The sequence below is a fragment of the Ambystoma mexicanum genome, chromosome 3p, assembly GCF_040938575.1.
Source record: "Ambystoma mexicanum isolate Mex_15411 chromosome 3p, UKY_AmexF1_1, whole genome shotgun sequence".
NCBI classification, from domain to species: domain Eukaryota; kingdom Metazoa; phylum Chordata; class Amphibia; order Caudata; family Ambystomatidae; genus Ambystoma; species Ambystoma mexicanum.
This window is the reverse complement of record NC_090925.1, coordinates 615432686-615451539: the sequence shown is the minus strand read 5'-3', so window position 1 is coordinate 615451539 and position 18854 is coordinate 615432686. Positions and strand designations below refer to the sequence as shown.

At 43.8% G+C, this 18854-nt stretch overlaps 1 protein-coding gene across 3 annotated transcripts in view; it reads right to left on the bottom strand.

Annotated features, from left to right (window-relative positions):
• Positions 1 to 18854, bottom strand: part of ZNF335 (zinc finger protein 335) — a 1126934-nt gene that overhangs the window by 494550 nt on the left and 613530 nt on the right. For all 3 annotated transcript variants that reach the window (XM_069651371.1, XM_069651372.1, XM_069651373.1), the window contains one exon: positions 7971 to 8165. In XM_069651371.1, coding sequence (XP_069507472.1) covers positions 7971 to 8165 — 195 coding nt within the window. The remainder of the gene's footprint in view (positions 1 to 7970; positions 8166 to 18854) is intronic.

Below are 18854 nucleotides of genomic sequence, written 5' to 3'. Positions count from 1 at the left end.
CTTCGTTTGACTTTGGTCTTCGGTGAGATCCCTTACTGAAGCCCACAAAGACGCCAGTGTGTCTGTGAGGACAGGAAACGGGGAAGGACTCTGAAAATCTGCTGGCCTTTGTCTTCTGTTGTGCCTGCCTGGAAACAGTTCCAACTGGGAGGCTAGCTGTTCTGAAAGGACAGCCACCACCCACAGCTTGAATGGTGTATGGGCGCTGATTGGCTGGTTTCCTGCATAAGAGGCATGTATCCTGAGGCTTAAGGAGAGCTGACCGCTGGAACTGAGGAACCGACAAGGAGGAAGAGGAGAGACGCCCCGCAGCCACTTCCAGGCGGCTGTAGATGCCTTATGAGTAACCGCTGCTGTCCTACCCCTTCTTCCAAGCGTCGAGAGCCCTTAAAAGGACAACTCTTTACCACAGACAGGTGGGACCAATCCGTCCCAAGACGACCTGCGTGTCGAGCCATCCCACGGCGAGCTGTGGCCTTCACTGGCTGCAAACCGCCAATACCCTGGGACCTCTGGCCATTGTAGAGTGAATCGCCTTCCGAAGATCGAATCCTCCCGAAACTTTGAGGGACTCTTTCCAGACCTCCAGAGGCAAGATTCCCTTCTGTTAGGCAGAATTATATGCAGTACCCTTTGGGAATACCACACACAATTAAGACTACAAGTGACAGTACAAATTCACCTTTGGTACAAGCCTGTAATACACAGTAAAGTGGTAGCGATGGCTGAGCAGCCAGACTTATCTCAAGAGTAAGTGAGCAGTATCAAACAGTTACACAAAGGACAGCAATTACTATGATTCAAACAAACACTGACTGAAGGTTTCTGAGTAAAAGAATATACATTTATTTACACATCAGTTGTATAACATTTCACTAAAGTAAAGCAGTTTAAAAATCACAATCTTAATACACCACACCACTCCCAATAAGTTCCAGACAAGTTAAGCTCACAAAATGAAGTGGGAGCAAAATGGCACTCCAGCAATTTAAAAGGGAGGGAAAGACAAAGTTAATAGAAATTGAACCACACCAACAGGTAAGTACTCAGGGAAATTGCGCAAGAGGAACTACAGCGATAGAATCAGGTAAAAAAGGCTTAGGACCAAAGTCACTAGGACAAAAGTCTTTTGCTCAAGATCACACGGTTCAGGGTAGTTCGCGGTAAAGTTCGTGCCACGAGATCCGGACGAAGTTGGTCGGCAGAAAAGTTAGTATTAAGAGAAGAGAAGGACAAGCTCTTGGATTGGAGAAAGATTTCACACACTTTCCCTGCGGCTGAACGAAGAACAACCGGATTTGCACAGTACCTTAAAACGGAGAGGCAGCTGTAGCTGAGGCGGACATTCTTGGTAGTTGCTGCAGGCTCACGGTTCCTGAAGCAACTGCCGAACTGACAAGAAGTAGGAAGACAGGAGGGTCCTGCACTATCCAGGGAAGAAACCAGCAGGAGAGCAAAACAACGAATAAAAGGTGCGCTCCTTAAAACCCAAGCAGGGTCTGACCTTCCTGGCTATCCGGCCCACTGTAGCTCTGAACAGCGAATTCGACCAGAGGAGGGGTCCAGGCTTGAAGTTTGGTCGAACTGGTTGGTCCCACCAGCTCAAGGGAAGAAGATTCCTGGAGGATCCTCTGTCATCAGATTCTGAAGATTCGGACCTGCAGCAGGGCTTCACCGGGCGGTTCAGCCGTGATAGGGGTCCTCTTCTGTCAGCTCCTCGTCGGTTCTTTCGTTCCAGTGGCGACTCTGCCTTTCCAGTCCCAGAGACCTGCTTTTTATGCAGTTTTCCCCCATTCACACAGCCTGGCTGTCAATCACACAGCAGGGTGGCTGTCCTAGCAAAGACAGTCACCCAGCCAATCAAACAGGAGTGCGACTTGGGTTACCAAGGGAACCCATGGCAGAAAGACCCCTCCCTCACATCCTGCCTACCCAGACTTTCAGGCGCCTTAAGGAGGGCTTTTGTACAGAAGCCCGTGAAAAGACGGCGAACAAAGGAACCAAACCTGGTTTGGCACGTAGAGTAAAACACGAGAAAGACATTTTCAAAAAGAAATGGTAAATAAACCCAGCCGGAACCAAAATAAAATATATTTGGTCAAGCAGATTTATGTTCAAGGCGAACAAAATAGCCTAAACCAATACCATGGTTATTTAAGATAACCGCGGTATGAAAAATAGGGTAGTTACCACTGCCACCAGCCATTTCTTGATGAAAAGGGAGCTTAACAATGCTCCAAGAGAAACAGACAAAAAGGGATAAATATTAACCCTTTCCAATACTCCATGTAAGATGGGGTGTACTGGGTCTGTGGTTAAAGAAACTAAATAAAGTTAATGGCAACTGTCAGTAGTCAGCCCCAGAAAACGGAGTCAGGAGGTGGGAAGTCTAAAAGACAACCCTGTGTTACTGCACTGAAGGTGCTGTGTAATACACAGTAAAAATATGATGCCTGAGCAGTAGGAGAGGCTCCTCAGCCCAAGATCACACAAATGGTAAAAACACACACAGCAACACACATGTAAGAGTGGGAAAAAGGCTCACACTCTTACCAGGTGAAACAAATGAATCCTAGAAATCCAGCAAAGCTGCTGAGGGACTCAGTAGGTAAGGGAAATTAGCCATTCTAGAGAATTCTCCCCAACACCCTCCAGTGTCCCCTTACCAGAGTGCAGGACTGAGAAAACAAAACGAATGGACCGTGCAGTAACCATTATTCATTGGTGATTTGAAAAGGGTGCCAAAATCACAGAACCACAAATAATCCTTTGCCTGAATCCCCTCGACTCGACTGCTGCTGTGAGATCCCTTCCAGTGTCTCTTCTTTCGTCTGCCTGCCCGACTAAGAATCCGGTGACAAGGCCTGCTGCATCGCGGTGGCACTGTACTGCATCCTATTCTTCATTTTTAAGGTACTCAGAGACTCTTGGTAGATCTTACCTAGAGTTGCTTTGCTGCTCCTGTGTTGCTGGAGTGCTGATTCGTGTGTTTGGAAATTCACCCATTCATGTTCGCCCAGACTCAATGCTTGTGTGCCTTCAGGGAGCCTTCTCCAAGGCCCCTCAACCCTTATCCCAACAAAGAGTATTACTTACTTGCTACTGAAGTCTTCTTCTGGAACTCTTGACTTTCTACAGATTGTGCCTTGCTTGTTTGGCCCTGCAATCTGACCCTGAGACACTCATAACTAGCTACGGATGGACGGTCTACGCACAAATGGTTGAATGAATAAAAAAAAAATGGTATATTTGAATGAATTTCATACAGCCAAAAATGTCATTCAAATATACCATTCGTTGCTATTATAGTGAACAAGGAGTGTGGGTGTTGCAGGGGTGTCCTCCGCCCCCTTGTTCCATATAATGGCATCAAGGGTTGAAGGGGTGACCCCCCGCTTCTGGTAGGATACAGTATATAAAATAAAACAACTGTGGCACCGGTTCCCATGCACGTAAGTGAAGGGAAACAGCGTTGCAGAGGGAGGGAGGGAGGGAGGGAGGAGGAGGAGAAGGAAGCCCCACACAACGAGGTGTGCCGCCAACAGGTAAGTAAGGGGTTTGGGGAGAGCGGATTGCGAGAAATGTCCACACAAGTCAAAACCGAAAGTTATTTTCATTCAAATAACTTTATTTTTCTTCTGCAGACATTTCTAAATCGATCGTTTGATGGACAACCACGATGGACTACTAAAGCCTAAGGCCTCTAGGAAAGTATTGCCAGTATTTACCTGCTTTATGTTGGTCTTGTTTCATTCATTCTTACATGAAACAGATACTCAAACGTTATTACAAAAGTGTTTTACTTACCTTTGAATTGCTTACTGACATTCTACAAGTATTACAAAAGTGATTTACTTACTGTGAATATTGCATTGGTTTTTCTAAGGTACTCATTGTGTGTTATAGTACTTACCTTTCTGAAGAATCACCTTTACCTTAGTGTATATATCAAATAAACCATTATTTATATATAACATTCAGTGTGCCAGTGTTTCTTTGGCCTATGTGTACACTCTAGGTTCTTCATATCTTCCTACCTCCTAAGATAAACCTGGTTGCTCAGCCGTTGCTACCAACATACTTGTGTGGTTCAGGCCTATACTAAGAGTTGGATCCCTGTGCCCCAAGAGTCTTCTGAAGTCCTACCTTTGGTGGACTTTTGCAAAACTCTCTTAACACATCCAGGTGTTTAAGTGAATTGTATGCATTTCTACAAATTAAAGTTGACTATATATATGTTTTATACCTGAGTGTTGTGTGATGGTATTACCTGCTTGATACATTTATCTATTGTGTTTTTGGGCCTACAATAGAGTATTTTTGCACTTACCTTTTCCAAGTAGAATCATTGTGTATTTGACTGTGTGAACTCATTGTGGACCCCTGAAAACACTTACTCCTGAGACTAAGCCTTGACCACTCTACATTTATTCTGATTGGGTATGCTAACCCCTCAGAGTTCCCCTATTCACTATACGTAGGGTGGCCTCCAAAAATGTTACCACCAGGCCAGATTCTAGAAATCCATTTTTGCAGCTTTGCCACCTGTGTTTTCTTAGGCATGGCTTCAACATGCACAGTAATTTCCAGACATACTCCCCTTTACCTCCTCTCCTCTTGGCACTGCGCCTCACAGAATACATTTGAGTTCCACGATAAATGTGGTCCACTTTTACAAACAGCCCCTCTACCTTCTCCTTCTTATGCCTTCTTGTGCATCTCATCTATCTCTCGCTCTCATCCCAACTATGTACTCGACTATGCTTCTCCCAAGCACAATTGAATGTTCTATCGTACTTCTCCTTCACCTCTTTGACCGGCAAAGTGCTTTGAAGCCATAAACCTTGGCAGAAGGCGTTATACAAGACAACATTACAGGGTTCGAAATTGAGGGGAGCTGGGAACTATTTAGCTCCTGCTTGTGGCTGAGAAGAGCTTGGTTAGCCTGACAACAACAGCTACTAGGAGCTACTTTTGGCTCCACAGGCCTACTGATGCCAAACAAACACCTATTTGAATATTACTCTGTGTGCTTGGGACAATCTAACAAACATACATTATGGACAAAATGCTAGGTTTGCATCTTATGTGGAAGTTAGATCAGCGGAACACTATGTACTAGCTCCTCCTCCTCCTCCTCCACTGGTAGCTCTTGCTCACACTCACTGGTAAATGCTGGATACCCAGGAGCTGCTTTTAGCTACTGCTTATTTAATCTTGATTTCGAACCCTGCAAAACATAACATAAAGCGCAAACAGAGATGGGATCAACCTTTTCATTGGAAATCTGTCAAAATTTGAAGTTGAGGGCTAATTTCAGGATCTCCTGCTGTTCTTGAGAATGAGCTGTGCAACCGGAGCAGCACGGCAGAGGAGGAACGTTAGTCTCAACATCCATTGCCTGAATAGAGTTATTAGGTGTGTAGCGATCTGCCGAAGTGGGTCGTCTACCAGCCTTAAAAGGAACAGTGGAACCCTTCTCCATCAACCCGAGCCAAAGCCGACCTGCATATTTTGCTGGAATTCCTTCCTTTGAACCAGAGTAGAGGTGCTTTTGGAGAAGGCTACCTTGACAAATGTAGGTGGTGAATCCTCAGAATCAAAGGCCAAATCCCTGAAGCGGGAGTAATGGAGAAACTTGCTTGAAGAAAGGAGTTACATTTAGAAGAGTTACTCAGTCAGCAAGATTTCTGACGGGTTTATTTCTTATTATTCTCCTTTTCCTTATGGCAGTGAGGCTCCTCTGGTTCCTTAGACATCTTGGTGGATCAGAATGTCTCTCACTTTAAAGCCAAAGGCTCCAATGGACCAGGAAACCTTGACGAAGGTAGGAATCCTGTTCTAAAGCAGAGAGGCAAGGTTCTTAATGACCTGTTCCAGAATGGTCTTGGGGTGCAATTAACTGGCAAGAGCCACAATCTTCAGTATCGTGGTCTGGCACAAAAGCGCCAAACACAGCCCTGGTGCAGTACCTCTGGGTATACTTTAGAGGAAGATATGACAAAGGTAAAATAAATCACTAGCAATGATGTTCCAAAGCAAAGCCTTATTGTTTGAAAACAAAGAAACACAGTCATGGGGTGAGATTGGTTCCATTTATATACCACATGTGAAGTCACATCCGTAGTCATGACTGCCAAAAATTAAAAGTAAATCAGACTAAAGAGTTGCAGCGTTAAGCCCCCCACCTCCCGGAGGCAGAAAACATTTCTGGAGCTAAACTCGAGCCCAGAGAATATTTCCAAGTGGAGGAATCTATAGGACGACGGAATCCATTAAAAACAAACATGTTGGTTGTTAGGGATTTTTTTGCCAAATCTCCTACACCCGTGAGAACCACAGAACGTTTAGCTGGACTCCTGGATTTGCTTGTCTTTTCTTCCAAGTGAGAGGGAGCCTTTTTCCCAATCCCTCAATCTTTTGCTCTGACTATGGGTACACTTGTTCATTATTTCCGTACTTTATTTTATGGAGTCATACTTTCCCCCATCTTTTCCAAGGCACCTGCAATTTACTTTTGCAGCACATCACGCCTTTTATGTAGTGTTGGAGCACAAAGAATCCTTTCGTGGGGGTCCCTTCTCTCGACTGCTGCTGCAGCATCCCGTCCAGCGCCCCTCCTTTTGTCACCACGACCAAGGAACGGGAGACAAGGTCTGTAGCTGCTGCATCATGAATACGTCTGGCTTCATCATCTTCATGGCGCCTCAGATACTGTGGGACTTCTGGTAATACTTACCTTGAGTCGTTCTGTCACTGCTTTGTTGCTAGAGTGCTGATTCAAGTGTTTGGGAGTTCGCCCAGGCCGAACGCTTGTGCGCATTCATTCTCCAAAGTCCCCGAGCCTTTTCTTTTACCAACAAAAGCTTGCTACTTGTAATTGAAGAATCCTCTGGAGATTTACCTTTTCTACAACTGGGCCTTACCTGCTTTTCCCTTCAATCTGACTTTGAAGAACTCATACCTAGATAGGGATGGATTGCTAAAGCCTTAAGCATCTGAAAAGTATGACAAGTCTTAAAAAGTGCTTACCTACTATTGTTTGTGTTGTTCATTCATTGTATTCCTACAACAGAACATTCCGAGTACTAGAACAGTGATTTTACTTACCTTTGAATTGCATTCATCAACCTTATACGTTTTTTTACCCCGCCCCAATACATTTTTATTGAACATTTCCTTAATACACATACAAATTGTCTCATATCTGTTTGAACGTTGCACAGACATAAAACAGAAAATAGTTTTGCAAATGCTTTGTTGACCCCCCCTTTTAGCCAAACTAGAACTCCGCCCCCCTTCCCCATTACTCACCTGAATTATTGCATTGGTTTTCTATTGCGTTTACTAGCTTTGAAATAGTACTGACCTAGCTGAAGATTTATCTTTGCCTTATGTATATAAAATAAATAATTATTTTGATATAATTCCAATTGTGTGTTTCTTTGGGCCTATGTATATTCCAAGTTCTCTGTACTGACCTACAGCTCACATCTCTCTCCTAAAATAAGCCTGGCTGCTCTGCCACACTACCAAAACCTTGAGTGGTACAGGCCCATACTAGAAGTTGGGGCAGTGCATACCAAGGGGACAGTTTTATAAAGTCCTACCACAAGTGGACTTTAGAAAAACACCCTAGCATTGGGAATTCGGGCAAGGTGGACTGTTAGAGGCGCTAAAGGTAATGTGTGGCCAACGCAAGCAGCTAGAGTGGAAGAGTTGGAGATACTGCACAAATAAAGATCGGAGTAAAGTAGAATGAGAAAAAGGAAGCAAGTTCAAAAAACAAAAACTGATAATTGTTGCCTTTTTTTATTGAATGCACTGCAACGCTCTATTTGCTGGATAGACACAAGTGGGCAAATTGTAAGATTTGTGAAATTAACAAATGCGCCTGTGCGTTCATGACACTTATTCATCAGGTACATAAACACCCATCTGTTATTTATTTCTTGAGCTGTTGATCTCACCTTGACTTCTGGCCACGATGGAGCTGTAAACGTGCAATCTGGACACTTAAAAGTGCTCTGTCCAACATGCGCTCTCTTGTGGCTCTCCATTTCTGCTCTCCCAGTAAACGTAGCAGTACAGATCTTACATGAAAACTTCTTGGCTACAGACTGAGGGTTAGAACCTCCTGGAGACAGTGGAGGATCTCCCGAAAGCTGTGAAGAAAAGATCCAGAAGAGTGCGATATTAGGAGCAAAAGGAATCACAAGCCAGTTTATTAACCAGAAGTTGCATTGTGTTGCCAGCAGGTTAAAAAAGAAAATTGCTGAGAAAATGACAAACACACCAGAAAGTCGTTAATTATTTTGCTGTCAAGAGGGTTATGTATGCAGTAGAAAGGGAGGGAACAAGAAGAACAAGTTACTTACCCCTGGTAACGTTCTTTCGATTGGATGTTCCTCCCACGTATTCCTCATCTTATGATATCTATCTCCAGCTTCAGATTTTTTTTTTTTCGACAGGGGACTCTGTGTGCCGTCTCATCGAGTCGATGTCCCTCAAGGGCCTCCGTTCAACGTCGTCAGTATGAATAGCGCACACAGCGCCCGTTGGCTTCAGTTCTGTTTTTTCCTGCCCTCCTGAAGAGGAATTACTAGGAGTACCATAGACTGTAGGCTCACATAAAGCATAAAGTGTAATAACACGTAACTTGTACGTCAGAGTAGGCTGGGACTGGTGATGACAAATACATGGGAGGAACATTCAATCGAAAGAATGTTACCAGGAGTAAGTAACTTGTTCTTCAAATGGATTGTGTCCTCCCACGTATTCCTCATCTTATGATAGACTCCCAAAGCAGCAATAATTGGGAGGTGGGAGTACTAATTAAATTTAGATCTAATAATGGACTGAATGAAGGACCGCTTTTGCAAATTGTACTCCCTGACTGGAAGATGAATCCAGGCAGTAATGTCTTACAAAGGTATGGATAGACGACCAAGGGGCCGCTGAACAAATATCATTGATTGGGACACCTCTTTGAAGAGCAGCAGAGGTTGCCATGCCCCTTGTGGAATCTTAGGCCTTCCTGCGGGTCCTTGCCCGCTAATCTGTAGCATTCGCCAATAGCCAGGTAGATCCATCTGGATATGGTTTGTTTCGTAACCGCAAGACCCAATTTAGGGTCAGTATAGCCAATGAAAAATTTGTCATTTTGGCAAAATTTAGCCATTCTGGACATATAAAGAGCCCTTTTTGGTGCAACCTCTCCCCCTCCTTTCTTGGATGAGGAAGTGGATAGAAAGTTGTTAAGGTAATTTTTTCTGACAAGTGGAAGTCGGAGACTAACTTGGGTAAAAAAGAAGGCTTTACCTTGAGAACGATCTTGTCTTTACAGAACAACGTATGTAGAGGTTAAAGGCATGGTCTAGTAAAAAATGTTATTGTTCCTACGGGTCGGCCATGTTTTTTTAAGCCTAAGTGGCCCGATTTTAGAAAACTTTCCTATGGACCTTACCCGAGTTTTCGTCCATTAAACGCACGCGAAAACAAGCACCAGGGAGCCGCCATTTTCTGATAATCCTATCTTTTCCCCGATCGCCCTGGCTGACCTGCTTTTGCGGCACTAAATCAATTCCCCCGCCCCTGAGCCTGTCATCAGTAGACTCGTACCGCCCATTTCCCAACGCCAAAGCACGTCTCGTGTCAACATTCGCTGCGCTTCAGCTAATGACGTGTCGCCATGGAAATGGCAGGACGCCTCTTTCCTCAATAAGTATAAACAGACCGTTTCACAACACACAGCAGCAGATTTTCGATTCCATTCCTCTCTCTGTGTTACTTTGAGTATTCTGTGACTCGTTTCAGTGCTCTGGTCAGCTACCTTCGCCGCTTGTAGCCCGTGTGAACAGATACCAGCACCACCGCTATAAATTATTTTAGTTTGTTTAACACACAATGGCTACAATAATGCCCTACATTACATGTACGAGCCCGAGTATACCAAGGAGGAACTACTGGAAAGGGAAGAATGCGAAAACGATGGGGATTCGGACAGCAGTTGGTAGGACGAATCAACAGATGAAGAGCCTGGGCCTAGTCGAATGGACGGCGTCTCCACCTGGTGCACATGCAATCGGTGCGAGCTAATGCCAACTGAGGACGAGAACTGCTGCTGCCGAGAAAACTCGGGATGCCTGGCCTACATTTCGGAAGGCGAGCCACGACCGCAATGCATCACCGAGCTGCCAGACTTCAGGGCAGCCTGCCTCACACGGGCCGTGTTGAGAATAATGTTGGTGCTTATGCACGAACTTCGCGTACTGTTCGTCCTCGTAATCTGAGTAACGAGTAAGTATACTCTGCTTGTCATGCCACTCCTATTTCATGATCTTCTACTGTATCCAAAATGACATCTACATGTCATTGTAACGCATGTAAGTCGTTCAATAGTGTGCATTGTCTAGATAGCATTTGTCCGTGCAGAATGCCATTAGTTACAAGAATTGACATTGACAACAAACTTTTATTAAACTTATCTTGGTCATTTAAAAACAGTTTGTTTCATTCCTTTTCACAGGTGGTACAGGCTGGTGGCCTATCGTTCCTTTACATGGTGGCTCCACGGGGGGCTTGGACACCGCGTTCGAAGAGTGATACCCGCCTGTGCCGTTCGTGCCATTAGAGAAACGTTCCCGAGTGACAGCGGTCAGTACAGGGGATTTTCTCTCGCTGTGCTGCAACCTGACCTGTATAATCTTTAAAGTCTTGTATTTTTGTGTCATGAAAATAAGATACAAAATAAAACACCACATATATTTTAACAACGTTTGTTTCGATTTTTTTAAATGAATCAAGTGTGTCTCCATTCAAGGATGGACGTCAGACATCTGTGCTCCGAATGGGTGAAGGTCTGGTCGCTGTGAAGCAGGCTGGTCACTATCTATCTAAGCTAACATAACATATTCCCGATAATGCATGCACTAAATAACACTTGTTCAAAGTCTTTCAGTAGGTTATGTCTCTATAAAAGTCACACATATATCTATACTAACAATTACCATTGGATTATACAGGCCTTAGGGTCTTGACCACTATAATACACCGGTTGAAGTGTGGGTCTGTGCTCACAAGAATCTCCGGTATGTGGCATTTGTTATTGATAAGCAACGATATACTATCATTGATATAAAGGCGATATACTATATATTGATATAAAGGCGGTTCACGCAGGTGGATGCGCGCTGGCATGGGGGGCTGTCAGGGGCGCGAAAGGCCAAGGTGCCAAACTACATGTACACTTCAAAAGGTGTCCCACGCCAAAGGGCCATTGTTCACATGGTCTCCTCAGACCCCGTGTCTCCAGGCAGGCCTCCCCTGAGGCAGGCCGCCCCCCTGCAATCCACATAAGTGTGTCTCCATTCAGCAGTCTTCCTGTGCCTTATCTGCACGCCCCAGGCCCATCCATCCCACCCCCCTATATCAAAGGCGGTTCGCGCCGGTGGAGGCGCGCTGGCATGGGGGGCTGTCAGGGGCGCAAAAGGCCAAGGTGCCAAACTACATGTACACTTTAAAAGGTGTCCCACACCAAGGGGCCATCGGTCACATGGCCTCCTCAGACCCCGTGTCTCCAGCCAGGCCTCCCCTTGAAGCAGGCCGCCCCCCTAATACCACGACATACATACGTCATTCATTCACAAACGCACCCCAGTTTCTAATACTTTAAAAACCACTCAATATGTCTCATGAGAACATCTTTGTGCTTTGCAAGTCAACTCCTGAACGTGCTACCTGGGAACCACTGAGATCTATGCTAATCTGCTCGTCGTCGTGCTATCCGTGAACTTCTGTGACCGCTTCGAGCATACCCATCAGTGCGCTACCTGTGGCCATCCACCTTTTCTCCCGCAACATACTGCTCTGCTTGCTGAATCCAACTGTTTGTTGGTCAAGGTAAGGCCATGTATCGTGGTCATATTTTGCAGATTTTTAAATTTCTATCTATTTGCGAGTAGAGTACCCAATAGTGCTATGTTCATTGGTCTCATTGCTATTGACTTGAATTTCCATTGCTATGCTAACAATAGATCTATTTATTTTCATCTGTGTCAATTGTCATCGAATTGCATCCTTCGGGGGTCCAGTCTATGATGTAAGCATGTTTCCTTCTCGTGCAATACAGAACATCCAAGGGATGAGTCACATGTTCAGTTTTTAGTCACATCATTAATACATTTCTGCAACTTATGCAAATACTAAGCCGCACATAATGAACTGGTATAGTTCCTGCGACCAAAACAAACCTTGCATTGATCATTGTATGATTCATTTACTTTTGTATCAAATCTTTATTCTTGAAGATTGTATAATAATGTCGATATTTACTTTTAAGATTTATCAACAATGCCTGCCTGTTCGATTAGCGGTTGCCCTTCGAAGACCCATGCGAAATCTGAAGGCACTACAATGCATGTATTCCCGAAAACTGTTGATCGAATAAGAGAATGGGTCAGACATTGCGGATATCCACTGGATGAGCTGGAAAGTAGAGTCCAACAAGTCTTACAGGACAAGAGGGGTGATCGATACCGCATCTGCAGCCGGCACTTTTCCTTGGACATGTACACAACATCTTGGGTAACAAAGAAGAATAAACGGCGAACGACACGGAAATTGCTCGAAAACGCTATTCCCACTCTATTCGTCCACATTCCGCCACCGGTGAGTCAAGTGTCCGGATTTAGCTTTAGGCCTTGCGGTAGTGTGTAGGTATCCGAACGGATTAATTGATATTGTAGGGGTTCTATCCCTTGTAATAATTTCGATATTGATATGATTGTATAGTTTTTTGAATAATGACATTTACCAATATATTCTTTTTCGATTTCATAACCCACAAACGCAATGTATATACATGGGAACAGGGAACTGTGCTGTATTGAGCATTTTACAAGTATTCTGTCGCCTTACATGGCTATTTTTAATATTGGCATTTCATTATCAATCATTAATTTACCTTTACAACTTCTTGACTATCCCTTGAATCTGAAGCAAGAACATTCTACATCCTTGACGTGGTCGCAGTTATCAACCACTTCTAGCGCATATCAGGTAATCTTACTAGGCTAATCCGCTACAGACCTGTTTTATGCATGTCAAGTAATATTTTTATTTTATTGTGTAATCATTTTACCGAATGTTTGGTTAGTGCTTTCTAATTGATATACACCTTAGTTATCGTCCACTGGTGTTTGTTTTCGGTTATAATTAGTGTTATCCATACTGATGCAAGTACTGTCTTTCAGGGAGATGCTGAAGCGTCCGCCACATCTACAACATTTCTAGATGTTCTTCAACAGCAGGAGGTATGGATACTGACAGCTCCATCGAGCGTCATCATCAGAGCTGGAATTCTTGTCGTTTGATTGTTCTACAAAATGTTTCATTCGTGGTTAGCCGTTGATATGTACCTGTGCTGTCGACCCCAGGTGTGTGTTATGTTTTCACTATTGTAATCCTCACTAATGCAAGTACTATGTTTCAGGCAGTTGATGGAGCGTCAACCCCTGCACTTGATGCAGAGCCTGACATTCAAGTAATTCCAGGGGAAGTGGAAGCGGGACCATGCGTATACGAATCGGCGCAACAGCTTTCGGAAGTGCGCACTACATTTGCAACATCAATAGATATTCTTCAGCAGCACGAGGTATGGATAATGACAGCTCCATCATGCGTGATCATATAACGTGATTCCATTTGCTATACTTTCTTCCCTATTAACGCAAGTGCTGTGTTTCAGGGAGACGACGAAGCTTCCACTACAATCACAACATCCAATTTAGATGATGCAGATGTAAATAATTTGTTGAAAAGTCGATGAAATGTGATCATATTTAGATTTTCCCTGATTCTTTTGGACAATGCATCATTTGCGGTTATCTCTTTATATGTACCTGTGCGTTCGACCCCAAGTGTGTGTTATGTTTCCAATATTGAAAAGCATACTAATGCAAGTACTGTGTTTCAGGGAGATGCGGATGCCTCCTCTCCAATACAACCATTCATGGCAGTCCATGCAGAGCCAGAGGTATGGATACTGACAGTTCCATCGAAATAGATCATCACAGGTCGAATACTTGTCGTTTGATTGTTGCACACAATGTTTAAATCGTGTTTGGCTATTGAGATGTACCTCAAGTGTGTTTTATGCTAACAATATTTTGATACATAGTAATGAAAGTACTATGTTTCAGGGAGCCGATGGAGCCTCATTCCGTGCTGTCTATGCGGATACAGAAAATATAGTCGTTGCAGCGCAAGAGGAAGGGAGGACATGCGGAAACGAATCGGAGCTACAGCGTGCAGATGTTGAAGGTCGAGTCAAAAAAGTTGCAAAGAAAAAAAAACAAAAAAGGTTAGTTACAAACAGTTCATAACTTTAAGAAAATGTTTGTGCTGGGGACTATTTTATGTGTTTTTCCAGTCAATTCTACTACACTCCATCTTGTGTTTAAACTGAACATCCCTTTTCCAATCTCTCCTCCAGTTACCCGTGGGCGTCAGAACTATACACACACAGACAGTGAAGCGAATGAGAGATGTGGCTTGCCAGACCGTGTACACTATGGAGGAACTATTAATTGAGGCGAGGCGTGTTCAGGCTCGAGATGCTCATGTCCAATGGCCAGAACATGAATTAACTGTGTTTGGAGACTACAGCAAAATTGCATTGGACCATAGCTACAGTGCGACCGCACCACCACAAGAAGATGTTATTGAATGTATTGAAGATAGCTCTGAAGTAGTTGCAAATCAATTTACACAATCTACACCCGCCAAAAATATGCCACCAAAAAACCTGTCGACATTGTTGTGTTGTCCCATCAATGTTGAAGTAATAGATGTTGAAATGACAGAGAATGAACCAGCCGCAGCATCCATAGACGCATCAGAACTTGATATCAGCGATATTACTTTCCAATGTGTTGAAATCTCCACAACGTCAAAGGCCGAAACAACGTTGACGCAGGATGACAGTCTAATGAAAGAGAGCAAATACATTGTATTCGACAGTTGTTTGATGGAAATTATAAGTATGCTGAAATGTGTGCATTCCATTAGAGGGAAAGTATGTGGGAAGCCATTGATTAATGTGACTCGTCAAATAAAAGGCAGTAACGTCAAAATAAATGCCGCCTGTAGATTAAATCATAGGTTCTCATGGTCTGCACAACTGATGCTGGGGAAACTGCCATCTACTGTGTGCAGCTGCATCACTTTTTAGTGGCTCCAGTTTTAGAAAGTTAAAGGCTTTCTTTCAGTTTGTGGGACTCCATTTCATTTCTAAAGCGCTGTACTACATATACCAACGTGATTATCTGTTTCCGGCCATTAGTGATGTTTGGAAAATTGAACAATTGTCTCTAGCAAGTACATTCGAAAGCAAACGATTCAGGCTAGCCGGCGATGGACAGTGCGACAGCCCTGGATTTTCTGCCAAGTACTGCACCTACCACTTTCAGGACATGGATAGTAAGAAAATTGTGAGTTCGGTGGTCGTGCAGGTAACACAATGTACATCCTCAGTGGCCATGGAGAAACTAGGTTTTATAAAATCAGTGGAATATCTACAATCGAGGGGAATGCACATCGACCTCATAGCCACGGATAGACACGTTTCAATTGCCAAGACAATGAGAGAGCAGTTCCTACATATTAAACATCAATTTGACGTATGGCATCTTGCTAAATCAAATCAATAAGAAAATCTCGGCTGCAGGGAAAAAAAAAAGGTTTTGAAAGTATTTTGCAGTGGTCACATTCTATCACCAACCATCTTTGGTGGAGCTCAAAAACTTGTGAGGGGGCAGTGGAAATACTACTTGAAAAATGGCGGTCACTGATGCACCACTGTACCAACGTTCACCGCTGGTCAGAAAACCTACATTTCCACCAATGTGAACATGGCCCTTTGTCCCCAGAGGAGGCACGGAAGAAGAAGTGGTTGATTCCATCTTCACCGACACACAAAGCCATTGAGAAGATTGTTTTCGACAAAACTCTATCAAGAGATTTGAGAGGACTGACAGAATTCTGTCACACAGGAGATTTGGAGGTGTTCCACAATATGTGCCTAAAGTACAGGCCAAAGCGCTTGCATTTTAGCTTTCGGGGCATGAAACATGGCACTCTACTAGCGGTCTTGGCCCATAACAGCAATGTCGGACGTGAACAATCTAGGACTAGGGGTAAAGTAAGGATGCCTCGCTACACTAAGGTGTTTTCAAAACGAAGTAAGCAATGGGTGATCAAACCAGTCTATGATGAAATGCAGTTCGACTTTGTGAAAGGCCTTATTGTTGCTGTGTTAGAGAAGCACAGATATGGAATTTTGGACGTTTCTGTGCAGAGCGGTGATCCATTGCCACTGAACATTGCGACTGTGCCATGCCCACCCGAAGCACAGCTGATTGTGAAGAACAAATCCCGGTTTAAATAATTGCAATACGATTGTCTTTTTGTAAATAAATGTTACTGTACAGTGTACCTGTAAACCTAACCCCTACCTTCACCATCATGGGTGGCGAACAAGCTGGGTGTCATCTTTGAATTCTCTCTATTCACCTCACATATGTGTATGTATATATTTTTCTCATGTCTCATCTCATGTAAATGTAAATGCTGCGCACTGTTAACGGAGGGGAGGCTTGCGTATTGCAAATAATAAAACAAACAAAAACAATAAATCTCACTTTTAACTCAACTCCTGTGGTACTTTATACTTTCCCTGACCTTCCGCCAAAAATTAAATGTCTCAATTTGGGCTGCAAAGCTCGCAGACAAAGGGGACAAAATTGGGGCACTTAGAACGCGCCAGCCAAGCGGGCCGTGGCATTTGGGAGAGAAGCCAGTTCGCATTTGCACATTGAGGCGCACTAAATAGACGGATTCTAAACTTCAAGTTCTCACAGATGCCTATACTACGTGATGTTGCAAATAAAGAATGCGAAGGGTTTATTGTTTTTTGACCTTGAGACAGGGACCATGCCGAAAGAACTACATTTGAAGGGAGTGCGCAATAACGTAAGCGACGATAAGGCAGAAAATTCATAAACTAGACCGAGTTTCATTTTAGGTCAGTATACGAAAAATCGTTGTCAAGAGCACGGTCCGTTTTACAGACTGCATTACGAAGAGACACAATGGAAATTTCAAATATAATGTAAGTAAATCTTTACACGTTTTTATACCGGAATGAAGATTTAATGAATGGATGCATGAATAAATGAATGAATGAAGAGCTAGGAAAAGCAAGTAAAACTGTTCGTAGTGGGCACATGGGCATGCAGGTCCACTGGTCTCACCGATCTCGGTCCTTGGCCCAGCCACTTTTCCCTGCACTGCCTACCTGCACTACGGGACTGTCTCTGTATCCTTCAGCCCCTTCTCCCGGCATTTACCTTGCACATGCCACCAGCTGGCCCCATTTAATTTGTATTCAACTAACCATGTACAGCCCTTCCCCATGCGCGATCAGAAAGACACCTGGCCTAGTAGGATCGTTGTCTGTCTGCCCTTGTTCCCCACCTGCCTCGTCACGCCTAGAAACACTTGAGTATAGGCGCATTACAAATGCCATATCATATCATTCCTCACGCATGTAGACTAACTGTCGTTTATCATTGTGTGTTGGCCTCGATTTATCTCGTTACTTTTCGCATTGATTTTAGAGATGAACATACTCCATTGAACTATCCTTGCAAGCAAATAGTTTCTGATCGGCCGTAATAAATAAAATTAGTAATATTAATGAAGTTCGGCTAGCGAGACTAATTAACATTTTTTTGTTTTCATGACAGGTATTTGATCCCATTCTGCCACTGCCATCTGTTTGAGACACCGGCGGACGGATTCTTCAGCAGACACCTGCAGCTTCGTGTCAACAACTGGAGCACGATCACCATATTATGGGACGATTGCCAAGGGCCCACATGCCCTTACGCTGTACTAGTGGCTAGAAGCAACATATCAACCTTTAGGCTGGTCTAGTGCCTAGTTGATGGAACAGCCTTGCGGTTCACCGTGCTTCCAAAGTGATTCTTTTTACGAAAATTAACACCCTGTGTACCATAAAGGAACAGCGCATGACTCAAGATTAAACGGAACAGTTATTGCGGATACAGATAAAATAAATGGCTTCCGAAGTTCATATGGCAATTGCTGAATATTCTCTAAACATTTAATGTCAAATAAATGTACTTTACCAAATGTACCGTGTTGCTGTTTCATTTTAAAGTACAGTTTCATACAGTTTCGTACAGTTTCATATTCCGAATTGTGGTTGTGGTTGTGATTTGATCTGTGTCAGTTTCCGGGTTCTGTGTGGAGTCGCGCAGAAGACGACTGGGCGCGTTTGCTTACGCAGCACAGTAACGTCACGGGGAGAGGCGGGGAATATGAATGTTTTGATAATGTCAGGCTCAGGGGCGGGGGAATTGATTTTGTGCCGCAAAAGCAGGTCAGCCAGGGCGATCGGGGAAAAGATAGGATTATCAGAAAATGGCGGCTCCCTGGTGCTTGTTTTCGCGTGCGTTTAATGGACGAAAACTCGGGTAAGGTCCATAGGAAAGTTTTCTAAAATCGAGCCATTTAGGCTTAAAAAAACATGGCTGACCCGTAGGGACAATAACATTTTTTACTAGACCATGCCTTTAACAGAAAAGGGCTTGTAACTCGCTTACCCTGAGGGCTGACATTGCAATAAGCAAAACAGTTTTTAATGTCAAGAGTCTTAATGGGCATGAGTGTAAAGGCTCAAAGGGAATATATGTTAAAAATCTTAACACTAGATTGAGATCCCATACAGGGACATTGAATGGGACTGGTGGATATACATTAGTAAGGCC